This window comes from Periophthalmus magnuspinnatus, chromosome 6 (assembly GCF_009829125.3).
Source record: "Periophthalmus magnuspinnatus isolate fPerMag1 chromosome 6, fPerMag1.2.pri, whole genome shotgun sequence".
NCBI lineage: Eukaryota > Metazoa > Chordata > Actinopteri > Gobiiformes > Gobiidae > Periophthalmus > Periophthalmus magnuspinnatus.
Genome location: NC_047131.1, coordinates 12,864,117 through 12,877,553, shown reverse-complemented (window position 1 = coordinate 12,877,553; position 13,437 = coordinate 12,864,117). Strand labels below are relative to the sequence as shown.

The window sequence follows — 13,437 nt, the reverse complement described above, 5'->3', positions numbered from 1 at the left end:
GTCTGTGCCTCTCCACTGAGCTAACCTGTAACTTGGCCTCTTGGCATCACCTTTTTTTCTCTATGAAAAAAGATTAGTGCCCTAGATTTAATGCCGTATTGTGGAACAGTCCAGGCAAAACTATAAGACCAGCAGATATCTCCATCTCTGTTTCCATCTGAAAAGTTAACATCGTGCACCTTTAAAGTGGGACTAAGCACCTAAACTCTGTTAAACTGGACAGTACCTGGAGGACTAAACTGAGAGAGTGGGGGGAGAAGGGGCGGGGTCTTGACCTATAAGCAACAGTGTGATTGATCTATCCACACTTCAACCTGCAGTTCAGGGCAGTCTTTCATCATGTCACCTAGTACTTGGAACTGCAGAGGCCACTGGAGGCATCACAAACATAGATTTAGGCTTTTTTATTTTATTTTATTTTTTTTTACCAGAAAGCTGCAATTTTACCTAGTTTGCACTAACTCGAAAACTGACTAGAAACAGTAGATAATGCTATTCAGTGGATTTAATGTTTAGTTCCACTTTAACTATAGAGTCCTTTCTTAGATTGAACATCAACAGTAAAATTTCAAACACATTTTGCAACCACATATTTTAACAATTTATTCCCAACGATCTGCACTGATTATGACATTAGAATACGCAGAATCTGTCCAATGTTTTCTGTTTGGGGCACAACATTTGTAGGCTCTGATAGACCATCATGTGGAGGACTGTCCCTGGAGCTACAGTCTGTCTTGCACTGGCCTCCTTCTTTTTCCCACAGTCCCACATCACTCAGTGGAACATCCAACTGCACTGCTCCAGGGCTCCTCAAGGGGGCGCCACACTGGGCTGGCATTACCTCAGTACACTGGGGAGGAGCGGTGATAGACAATAACCAAACACGGACAAACAGACAGGGGGGTACTGTGCAAACAACGCTATGCAAATGTATGGAAGCCAAGCATGTGATGATTGTAGGCAGTGGTTATCTTGTTTTGTGCCAAACTTTTTGCTTTCCGTCTGTGTTCTGTTTCTGTTGCAGCAGTGAACCAGGTAGTGACTTGGCAGTTTTGTTATACCCTTTGCTTATACTGGTTATGGTGGGAAAAGTGGGTTGAAATCAGTGATGATATTGTTGGTGGGTGACTGCTTCTACAACTACGCCACTGCATCCATCACCACTTATTTTTATTCTGTTCATGTGATGTTACTCAGTTGAACACTCAGACGTTTTTCAGGCCCCTGTGATATTTTTTCCCTTTATTTTGTCCTTATTAGCAGCCATATTTGTTTTGATGTGGACTGACCATGCATGTCCCTGATTGGCTAATCCACCTGTCAATTTTTCCTATCTGAACTCGACCAGACTCACATCTTTGTATTGGTGAAGTGTGTAATCTAGATCCCAGGTAAACCATACTCTGGAATATTGGATCATTATGTTATCATTTGCACATTTTAAATTGCAATATTCATCTAAAACGACTTAATAAACCAGCTCTGCCGATGTTAGAAAACTGCAGTGTCCAATGGGAGCTGACATCGGCGTAAACGTCATCCCAACAAAGAGCTGTGAAGCTGTTGGCTCTTCCTATGAATATCTACAGATCACTCTATGCAGGCGTTGCTGAATCGTTTAAGAAAATAAAATTGGAGAATGAAGTCAGTACAGAGCAGTGAGCAAACGCCGGTGAAAATGGGGGTTGATCGACAATATGGCATGTTGAAAATAAGCTTTTAAAGATTGCTCAAACATGCATGAATCACTCCAAGTACAACTTCAGAGGGTAAATGAGAAGGGGTAACAACAGTAACGATTTTGCATAATAGGTCTGCTTTTCCATCTCCATGGAGACAAGCGGGTGGTGGATTGTTCTCCAGAAAAGCTCAGGGATAGTATAGTTAGTACACCTTTAAAAGACACTTTATTCAGGTTTTAAGGATGTCAAACTATTGGGCATAATGCTGCAAACTGTCAATCATTAACAATCAATAATCCCTGACATAGACAAAGGTCATCCTAAAGGTCAAAGGGCGTCGCATTAACAGTATCAATCTGCTGGGGTCAAACGTGTCTCTGACCAGTTGTGAAGAATGCTGTTCCATGACCTCATTGAAACCTCATCAGTCTGTCCTGTGAATGTACCAGCCTCTCATCAGGTCCATTCATAATTAATGTGCAATAACTCATCCTCACTCACATTAAGGGAGGAAGACTTTCTCTCTTCTACTAAAAGTTTGAAAAGAATGGTGCATGCTGGGATCTACCATTTTATGCTCTTGGTTTATTCTGATGGTTTGAGGGTGACGCAGTTTAAATAAGACTAAATAATACGATTTGTTTTTAAGTTAGATGCATTGTAGTAGAAGCAGTCTGGTTAAGTTGTATAGATTGCCACTAAATGACAGAAAGAGGTGGACATTTGTATTGAATTGTGATTGAATATTCCTAGATGATAGATATTAGCTGTTGTTTTTTTTAATGGACAGGTGTGCAGCCAATTCCATGGCAGTAAACATGGTGCAATTTTGCACTGTGTATTATGCAAAATGGACTTTTTGAATTTTCTGCCATGTTATAATGTAGTTCCCTCATCAAAAACATGGCTAAATAAATCGCTGTAGTGTGAGAATTGAAGAGAGTTTATTTACATCAATATGGGGACCAGTACCCGGACACAAGAACCCTTATCACATTATGATAGTGTCGCCCATTCCTGTCTAGTACAGTCCAGTTTGACTATGCTTCTGTTGGAGGGAGTAAATGATGATGAGCTGGCAGTGATCGCCCTCTGTACAGCACCAAAATGTAACTTCTCTAACAATTATAACTTGAAAAAATGCCAATGGAACAATAGTATTTTTTTTCTTATTTTAGGTTCAGTAGTTTGCATCTTCATTTCAAGTGACTATATTTTTATATTTTTTCTTATTGTGAGTGAATCTTTTAATAACTACTACTACTACTTTTATAACTATTACTTGATTCAAGCACGTATTAACTATCTTATTTAAAGGTCCCATGTTGTGTTGCAAAATTGACTCTTCTGAGCTTTAACCATGTTAGAATGCTCAAAATGCTCTGTTCCACCTTGTGATGTTATGAAGCGGTAGTTTTCAAGTTAACAGCTCCTTTTACTTATAGTTCAATTAGCAATTGGCAATTCCAGGGCTGAAATTATCCAAATGATTCTTGTGAAGGTGTATGGTGTTTAAAATCCCATTGGAGCACTTCTCGCATTACCGCATGACATCACAAGGTGGAACAGAGTGTTTTCTGTTTGAGTTAAGAACTCAATACTGCCTAAATACGCAGGGTTTGTGTGTTAAACATATGTGAAACAAAACAAAACTCCATGTATGTATTTGATGAGGAAACAACATTATAACGTAGATCAGAAAATAGTGCAATATTTGCCCTTTAAGAGGCACAAAATATCCGCTGTTCGTATTATCACACCTGCAGTCCTGTGTTGGTTTGAAGCTCACAGGGGAAGTTGCAGTGTAAACTTTGTTCTCAGTGAGGAAACCGTCCATCATGTCCCTGTCTGGTCTGTCTGCTGTCCGTCCTGTATCCATCCGCGCCTGGAGCTAGTCCCTCTGCTCTCTCCAGACTGTCCAAACCTCGAGTACGTTAGAAGAGACGTGTATTAATGTAATGTCAGTGCGTTTGGTGAGGAAGGCCCCGGGCGTCTCCTCAAAGTCACCTTGTCCTCTGCGGTCCCCTCGCTCCCCTGACACCACATTCTGTCTGAGCCTGTGTCTGCTGGAGGACGCGCTCGCAAGCATCATTCACACAGTTGTACTGCAGAGCACAAAGCACGGGGAGCTCTTATACAATATTGGCACTTATAATATCAACACTGTAATGGAGATGGGGGCCATTATTATTGTTAAAGGCCCTGTACTCGATGTATCTGAGCAAAATGTGTCTTGCCTCAGTACAGTTACAGATATACTGTATAAGCAGTTCTTAAAGTCAAAATAAATCAGCTGTGAACCTTCTTCCTCTAATTATACACTGTTTTATTGTCCAAGAATCAGGAAGCCCACTGTTAGTATGGTAGTTGTTGGTAGCAATACCGTGACTGACTCTGCTCTGGTCTTTGAGTTGTGAAAATCGCTTATAAACAAGTGGGTAGAGTGGCCAAAAATTGTATTCAAGTAAGAGTAATGTTACTTCAAAATAATATTAATATTAGTGGTCCAAGAAATTACTCGAGTAAGAGTAACTTACAGAGCTTTAAGTGAATTTAATTTGAAGGACAAAACATGAAATAATGGATAAAATGTGGTATTTTCAAAGAATAGACACAACAATGAGACAAACTAAATGATGTCCGAAGGAGCAGTGGAAGAAACACAAATGTTCAAATCATTTCATATTGTATCATAAAGCTTTTGTCACTTGTAGACTTACTCACAGTGGGAAGAGGAACCAAAACTTTTACTCAAGTGAGAGTTCTGTGTGCTTCACTGTGCAGTGCAGCCGCTGTCTGTGAGCTGCAGCCTCCCACTGGGCTGTAGACAAATGCTGCAGACATCAGTTCTTGTCCAGTCTAAAACTTTTGTCCAGACTCCTGTCCTCTACACACTTTGGTTGAATTCCTATAGAAGCCACATAAAACATGAGAAGTGCGCTGTGGTCTGTTGCAGTATTTGTGCTATTCAGTCTATAGATGTATTAGTTCATCAGTTGTTTGTGCTTGTAACTTTGTGAAGAAGAGGCAGTTTGGCAAAAAATAAAGACTGCCTAAAAGCTTGTATGATGTAGAACATTATCTCAAACCACAAAGGCTGCATTTTAGGTAATAGAATGCCCTCTGCAAACAACAACTTACTAAAATACATAGACCTCATTGTAATTGGGAATGTTATTATATAATGTTATGAGATTATGTTATGTTATGTTACGTATAATGCATCTGAATGTGAGTTTGCTCAAAATATCCCTGACTAAACATCTGATTCCTTAAACATATAACAACTGCTATTAGATTATTGTGAAAACATCTAATAGCAGTGTTGTTGTTTATGTGTGTTGTTGAAAGGCTTCAACAACATTGTTCTGCAAAATTGCCAATTTAATACTGAACCAGGACTAGACTAGTATCAACTAGATCTTAACCAGGACTAATCCAGAATCAAACAAGGACTGAACCCAGAGTATCCCAGAATTAAAGACCACACCAGGTCTAAAGCAGAATTAAACAAGGACTAAACCAGGACCAAATCAGTACTATTTTTAACCATAAATTACACCAGGTATAAACTAAAAATCTATGTTTTAATATTTGGAAGATCAGGCCACCAGTGTGAAGAAATAGTTTTGTTTTTAATAGATCCTGGTTGTGCATTTACTAAATGTAGGACCTGCCTACATTTATAACAGTAGAACTTCAGACCTGAGAGAGATACAGAATTGGTGATCCCAAATATCCAACCTAGCGCCTCTCAGCTTGAGGGTAGGATCTTTAACCACTCCTCCACCACCCCATTATCCAGACTGTAGACCCATTCATTCCACTTGTGTCTTTTCACACTCTTGCTGCCTTCACTTTTTGTTCTGCCCATCGCGTTTATTAATTACCTCTCATTAGTCGCCGTGGAAACCGAAGCACTTCCTCCGCAGCACCGATCCGGGGGCAAGCGCGAGAAAATGTGCCCGGAGGAGAGGCCTTGTTCTGGGGATCAGCTGTGTGTCAGATTAGCATCAGGAGACATTAGCGCTAGTGACGCCACCGGGCCCGCTAGCCTGCTGCCTTTGAGTAGATAAGAGCGTGTACAAAAGAGGAGGAGAGGAGGAGGAGGAGGAGAGGAGGATCATGGGATGTTGGCCGTGTTCCACTCTCCCTCTAGGCCGATCACAGTAGCATTCACAGGTACAGAGAGGACAGGACGGAGCAGGCATGTTGGTTGTATGTTGGTGTTAGGTGTAATAGTGGATTTGACACTTTGAGGTAAATGTTCTGAAGAATGTCGTAATGGATTAAGTGTGGACATAGTATCTTAACGTATCAGAGAAATTGTGTTAAAAAGCATGTTGTCGGATTTTATAAGAGCGGTGATTCAAGCTTATGTAACCAGAGAGTAAGTTTTGTAAGTGTGTTTGAACCAAAGGGGACCGCCATAGTATTTGCAAGACAAGATAAGACCTTTTCATAGAACCCACGGGCCCCGTCTGTCTGACTCTTAAGGGTCAAATTTACTTGTGAAATACACTTATAAATTTCTCATTGTGCAGAATTGCGTTAAGAAAGTGAGGAATCAGTTTGGTCCTCTTTTGACTAACAGATATAGTAACTTTAAGGCCATGGCACTTTTTGAAGGTTACACTCTAAACACAGTGGTGCAATGAGTTCAACACTCACCCACGAACTGAAGGTTTGTCGGTTTGAACCTGACTTGAGTGATAACATCTGCCTTTGTGTCCCTGAGCTTGCCTTGATATTTATTTATCACACACGTTAAAAACACTTCTTAATTCAGTGAAATGTCCAAGGAATGGATGAATGAATTGGAGTTATTGTGTGACTGTGTAGGCTCAGATCTCTACAGTTCTGAGGACATAGACTGACAGGCCTTGTTTCCGTCAATATGCCACAGGGCAGCTGTGGCGACATTAGTAGCGTATCTCCACAGTGTAGAGTGAATGTATAATGCACCAAACTGTAAATGGACTTTGAGCATCAGGGAAAGTGCAGATACATCCCTCTGATGGCGCCCTGTCCTTTCTTCCTCTATGCGCCCTACCTCCTGCACCCTACTTTCTACGCCCTACCTCCTCTCCTCTTGCCTCCTACGACATACCTCTTGTCTCCTGCTCCCTAGCTCCTCCCTCCTCTGCCCTTGTCCTCAGCTCATTACAGCTCCCACAGTGCCGCGTGGTGTGGTTGGCGCGGTCGTGAATAACAGGAAGTGGGGTGTGGGGACAGGAAGTGGAGTCTCGTCTGCCTTCTGCCTTGTCCGGTCCTGTCCTGTGGGTGCTGGGGGGGTTGAGTTGAATGGACTGCTACTGTTAACAATAAATAAGAAAAACATTTTTTGGGGGAATGATGCAACATTGACTTTTTGGAGCTTTCTACTTTATGTTTTTTAAAATGTTGTTCCCTCATCAAAAACATGCCTGAAGAGGTTTTATGTCATCCATGCATGTTTGAGTAATTTAGTGATCGCTTATAGTGGATATCTATGTTAATCATAATTAATAACACCACTTTTTATACAAACTACATTGCAAACGAGTGTATTTATTCTTACTGACAGTAAATGAATATAGAGCCATTTTGGAGTCAAATTGAAATGCCTACACCTACATAGTTTACTAATATTTGTGTTTTACATCCTGTCAGTGAGCTGTTTGTTTCTTCACAAATTTGTCCTACTCCTACACCTCCTGCAGCTGGGCCTTCAGTAATATTGTATTTATGTAATTATTATTATGCATCTAGAAACCGTATGAATGACACATGACCGCTCTACACATCTGTAATGTACATAATGTACATTAATGAAGAGATACTATCAATGGCTGTGCACTGGTCAGACAGGTGCACTGGTCAGACAGGTGCACTGGTCAGACAGGTGCACTGGTCAGACAGGTGCTGTAGGCTATAATAAGTCCTCATGTGCCATAAAAAAACATCACCTTAAACACTGCCCTGCTTTAGAACAAACTCTCTCACAGATGCAAATCAAAACCACGTCTTTTCTGAAGAAACATCTTGTATTTCCCTAAAGTGGAGCAGGTCCAGAACAGCCACATGCTCCTCCACACATGTAACAGTCCCGTTATTTCATTAACGCTGCCACTCCATAAACAGACGAGCTCCTCGCCAGACGGTCACTCTACTGCTCTGACCAGATCCTCCATTTCACACAAACTAGCCCTGAAACTAGCCGACTGGAAATGACTCCCTGTATTACTAACTAACATCTAATAACTAGAAACGTGAAGCTAAAAATGTGTTATTTTAGTCACTTGTGTTGAAAGTTGGCACTGCGGTTGTCGTCTCCTGCTACCCATGCACACTTAATAGAAATCACTTCAGATGTCCGATTCCTCTGTGTTTTTTTCAGTGCTGTTTGACTCTCGTTTGAGCTGGCTGTGGTCCTCTGTATGCATGCCTATAAAACAACCGCGTGGCCTCTCCGGTTGTAAAAGCACATGGTGAGAGTGTGGCACGGCATGGCTTCCATAACAGAGGACAACAACACAAGTTAATGAGACGTTCAGAACCGCATTTGACGCAGTTTTATCAATGACCATTAGGGTGTACTAAAGGACACTTCAACCACGCTTCACACAGGCAGAAGTGAAGGGAAAACAGGATTATTTGGATATATAAGCTATACAATGATACTTTGATGATTTTAGATTTTTTTGGGCAAGCACTGGTTGCCTTGATTGCCCTGACCGCATGCCACTGCAATTCTGCACAATGCTCAGCCCACAAGCCTACGTCATCCATGCTCCCGGATGACAATTGTCCATAAATATACAAAAGCAGGATACAAAACAATACACTACAACGTCACAAACCCGATGCGATGTGCAGTGGTTTCATTAGTGAAGTACATGCTGATTGTACTGTGATCGTCAGAAACAAAACTGAAATTTATAAAACATGTTAATGCGATGTTTCAGTGAATATAACATTTTTAAAACAATAAAAGGTAACATGGTGGTACAATAAAATGGTACAATAAATAGATGTAGACAGCACATAGAGGACTTTTTTTTAACTCAAGATCTGCTTATAGAATATAACTGCACTGGGACAAGACAACTTTTGCTCAAACACATGGGAAAATTGGGTACAGGGCTTTTCATCCCCATGGCGACACAACCAAAACGTTACATACCTTTACGGCTCGAACAACATTGCGCAACACTCCAAAGTCAGTTTAGCAGAACACTTCTCTTTTACAATACTTTATCATCAACAAACAAAATGGTGGCCCTATTCGACGCTCATTATTCCCCCCCGCATAAATCTGTAACTTTACCGTACATTTTATATAGGACAACAGTTAAGGGAGTAATTCCTCAAGTTTGTGCGGGCCAGGCGTTCTATGGGGAGGCGACGCTGCCGGATCCGGTAATTACACAGGGAATAGGGCATGTTTTATTGATCGTGAAAAGGCTAGCCCTGTCACTGAGTCTGTCTGGGGACTCACAACGCAGGGCCCATCTGCACCTGTCACCTCGGATAACGGCGATCGGACGGTGAAGAAGAGGAGGAGGAAGAGGAGGAGGACTTTTGGAGGAGAGACTTGTGTAGTGTTGCTGGATGGAGTGATCTTTACGCCTGTGATGATAATTACTATATCGGCTAATCTTTCAATATATAAAAGATGAAACAGTGTTTTTTAGGGGTCAATATTTATCATGTGTACAGCTCATGCATTTTTAACAATACTTTAGATTTCACAGTGTTTTTGTGGTATAAATCTGCTCTTAGGTTTTTGTGTCAGTGGCATAAATTTGTTTCAGTATCATCATTTATCGTTCAGCAATATATCGTACTTTAAAATGTGTTATCGTGACAAGCCTAGTGGACGTATGTGAGAGGAGAGAGTGCAGTTGTTTTAGTGTAAAGGGGAGATAGAGAGAGGCAGTTACAGACAGGAAACGCAGCAGAGATAAGAGTACAGGAGGCAGGTTTACAGTGAACAAAGAGGAGTTATGCTGTTGGAGGTAACAAAGCTTAAGATGTGTGCTGTGAAAAGTGAGGGCCTGGAATCAAAGGGTGGAAGGAACATTCTAGTAACTAAAGAGGAGGCACGCAGTTCACACTTATATATAGATAACATATAACATACATTAGTTCCAACATTTCCCTCCTTTCTTCTTTCATTCGTGAACAAGACCAAGAGATACATTAGTCCAGGGTTTCCACGGCACATTTCAAGCCTTCAAGCAGCCGAAGTTTAAAGTTTCTCAACAAGTTCCAAGCGCCTGCCCTCAAATGCAAAGGCTCCAACTAGGCATTTGAGACAATTCTGATGCCATGGTCTGAACTCAGCATTAGAGCTGTACATCTTCATAGATCTCCTGTGAATAGTCAAACAACATGGACCATGACATGACTGGTATAGTGCAGCCTGCAGCCCCAGGTCTGGGTTTGGGCTCATATATTAACAGCTAAGGCCTGGCTATGTGGAGCCGCCCTTCTCTGGCTTCACCACCTGCAGAAGGTCTAGGTCAAGGTCCTTGACACCCCGACCTGCGGACACTGCACCAGACCCTCAGGACATGGGAAATACTATTCAGATGTAATATTTTTTCTGTTTCTGGTATTTTTTCACACCCACATATCATCCCTTTCTTCATCCTCCTCATGTCTCTTCTCTTTGCACACAAAATCACATGTCTCTCTCACTCTCTCTGCCCCCCATTCTTTCACTCTCCCCCTCTCTATCGCCCCCTAGCACTCTCTCTGTCTCTTCTCTCTTTCTCTCCTGTCCTAATCAGCCTCACACCATCTTGAAGGACCCCTGCACAGAGCCTGTATTGTTCTGTCCATCCTCTAACGCGCCAGTCTAAAATGACATCACTTTTATTCACCCAAAAAGAGCTGCACATCCTGTTAGCATCCTGTTAGCATTCTTTTAGCTCATCTAATGGCTCTACAGACAGGCAGAGCAAAGCAGGACACAGCTCCAATCGCTCAAAATGGAGACTTGTTAAATTTGGTGTTTTCATTGTGAGGCAGTGTTAATTTTGACAACTAATTTTAATTTTGTTTTGGTAACATCTTTTGTCTAAAATGCTTTTTAGTTACTAGATGGTAACATTATTGTTTTTAGTTTCCTTTTATGATCCCAGTCTTTATAAAAGTTGACAAACATTTAGTTTGGTATTATTCAAATTCTACTTTTTGGAGTATTTCCATTCACCATTTCATAATGTTGTTCCCTCATTGAAAACATGTCTAAAGTGGTTTTATATGTCATCCATGCACGTTTGAGTCATCTTGCAATCCCTTCTGGGCCTTATTTGAACCCTCCTTAAGGTTAGGAGCCTGTCCCTTTGTCCCAGTGCAGGTTAGACTTGGATTTTTAAAGTGTCCTGTGTCAAAATGACACGTGCACACACATATATCACGTTATAAAAGTAAGTAGAGTCAAAAATAAAGTTTTTTTTATTATCTCGGTGCTCAGGGACCTGCAGGTGTTCAGGTGTTTGGCTGTGATGAATGTGACTCTGGAGAGGTGTATGGTCCTGTCGGCTCCCCCTGACAGGACAGGTGCCCAGGGGAGGAGCTCCGGCTGAACCAGGGGAGCCAGGTTACTGCAGGGCCTGGAGGGAATATAAACACCGGCCCTTGAGATTGGGGCCCCTGTCAGCCCCTGTCGGCCCTGCGACGGGTGCACTCTTAATCATGTGAGAGCAGACACGCCGCTGACCTGCTAAAGCTAATAAATGTGCCCACTCTGTCACTGCAGCCACCAGACATTCTGTTTGTGTAGTAGACAGTGGAGTGGGCAAGGGCAGTGGGATTTTTAGATTAGATTTTATGACAGATTTTTATGTAAAACTAGATATGAATCTGTTCTCCCTGTGGGTTTCAATGAAGAGCTGGGCCAATAATTGTGTAGTGGTTTGTGGTTATAATGCCAAAACATGTTAGCGTTTACTTGCCAAATAAAAAAAATATATTCATGAGTATGTCTGTCCCAATATTTTTTACTGAATGAAGATGTGCAATCCTTTAAATGTTAATAACTGATCATTTTTGAGTGGAGCATTCAAGGCCTGAAGACACGCAACCTGCACCCTGTGACAAACGGTTTTTTTAATATAGATATTTGGCAGTTTAATATGATGTTTATGTTATAGAAAATTATTGAATGTATTTCCTTTTTATTTTATTATTAAAATATAAACAATTGTATATGGCTATATGGTTAAAATGATGCAGAATCCCTCAGTCGTCCAGGTGTGGTTCATTGTAGGAAAGGTTTCAGATCAAATTGAAAATGGCTTCTGGATGAGAGCTGAAACATCTTTATTGCAAAAACAGTGACCACCGTTGAAACCTATCATCTTACAGTATCAGTATCAAAAGTAAAGGACTGCACACATTTTTTGTTCATGGTGTTACTTAATAGTCATGGAACACTTTTAATTTCTCATATTTCCTTCCTCTTCTTCCCTCTCTTCCTCTCCCTCTCTCAGGTTGTATGTGACCTGAGGAGCAGCAGCAGACCAGGCCCACCATGTGTTAGGAGCTCCACACAGAAGAGCCTGTTGTTCCTGTCATATCTTTGAAGGTTCCACACACTGGAAGAGCCATGGGGCGCAAGAAGATCCAGATCACCCGCATCATGGACGAACGCAACCGGCAGGTGGGTGTCACGAGGGAGCGCCGTCACCCAGCAGCCACGGGCTCACCCAGTCCAAACAGTTACACAAAAGCAAGGGAGATGTGAGGGGAAGAAACTGGTTGATTTGGGTCAACTATTTTATTGGCAACTCTCACACATACTGTACTCTACAAATGAGGGCCACATTGCTGGATAATTAGTGGGAATTTCCTGAGCAGAAAAATGTGCTTTGTAATATGAGCAACATGTCGGACAGCAGTGGGTAGTACTCACATTCACTCATGTATATTTACTTAAAAAAATTATATTGCATTTCTACTACTGTTCCACTATTAGTGACAATATTCTAACAGTGTAACAGCACTCCTACTCTTGAGTAAAGGTGTTGGCTTCTCATTGCAATTTAGTCTACAAGTGGCAAAAGGTTTATGTTGGCATTGCAAATGAGTAAATGGAATTTTCCCCCATTGGAAAGCACTGACAACAAAATAAAAAAAAAAAATCAGACCACAAAGTGCATATGACAGGTTAAACTAATGATGTCACAATCATAGTTAACATGGTTATATTTAAAATTGTATTAAAATACATTTTTTGCAGTTTTTGTATTAAAATAAGATAATAATAATAATAATAATAATAATAATAATAATAACAAAAATAATAATGATAATAATAATAATAATAATAATAATAATAATAATAACAACAACAACAACAACAACAACAATAATAACAACAACAATAATAATAACCCTGTGGCAGTAACAACGTGAGGTACTGGTACTCTTGTTTAGCTGAAATCAGGGCCACAGGGCATCAACTTTAGACTTAAATCTGCACAATTTGACTTAAAGTCCAGTGTCCCTCTCTGTCTCTGTGTGTGTGGTTTCTAGGACCACTCTCCCTCTCTCTTTCTGATCCAGCGTCAGCTCCTCACATTTTCTCCTCTGTCTCTCCTCTGGTGCTTCAATTCATTATAATTCACATCATGGAAAATAAATGACTACTTTATTAGTATTTATAAATAAAACAGACCTGATTTAGTGCACAGACAAACTTAGATGGGGATTTCTCTGGAATTACCATCACAAAACTCTATTGATCCTGGTGCACTGC

At 40.9% G+C, this 13,437-nt stretch overlaps 1 protein-coding gene across 3 annotated transcripts in view; it reads left to right on the top strand.

The window, feature by feature from the left end:
- The window catches only part of mef2aa (myocyte enhancer factor 2aa), a 116,606-nt gene that overhangs the window by 30,095 nt on the left and 73,074 nt on the right, over positions 1 to 13,437 (top strand). For all 3 annotated transcript variants that reach the window (XM_055222324.1, XM_033968513.2, XM_033968514.2), the window contains exon 2: positions 12,170 to 12,339. In XM_055222324.1, coding sequence (XP_055078299.1) covers positions 12,286 to 12,339 — 54 coding nt within the window. In that variant the 5' untranslated portion in view covers positions 12,170 to 12,285. The remainder of the gene's footprint in view (positions 1 to 12,169; positions 12,340 to 13,437) is intronic.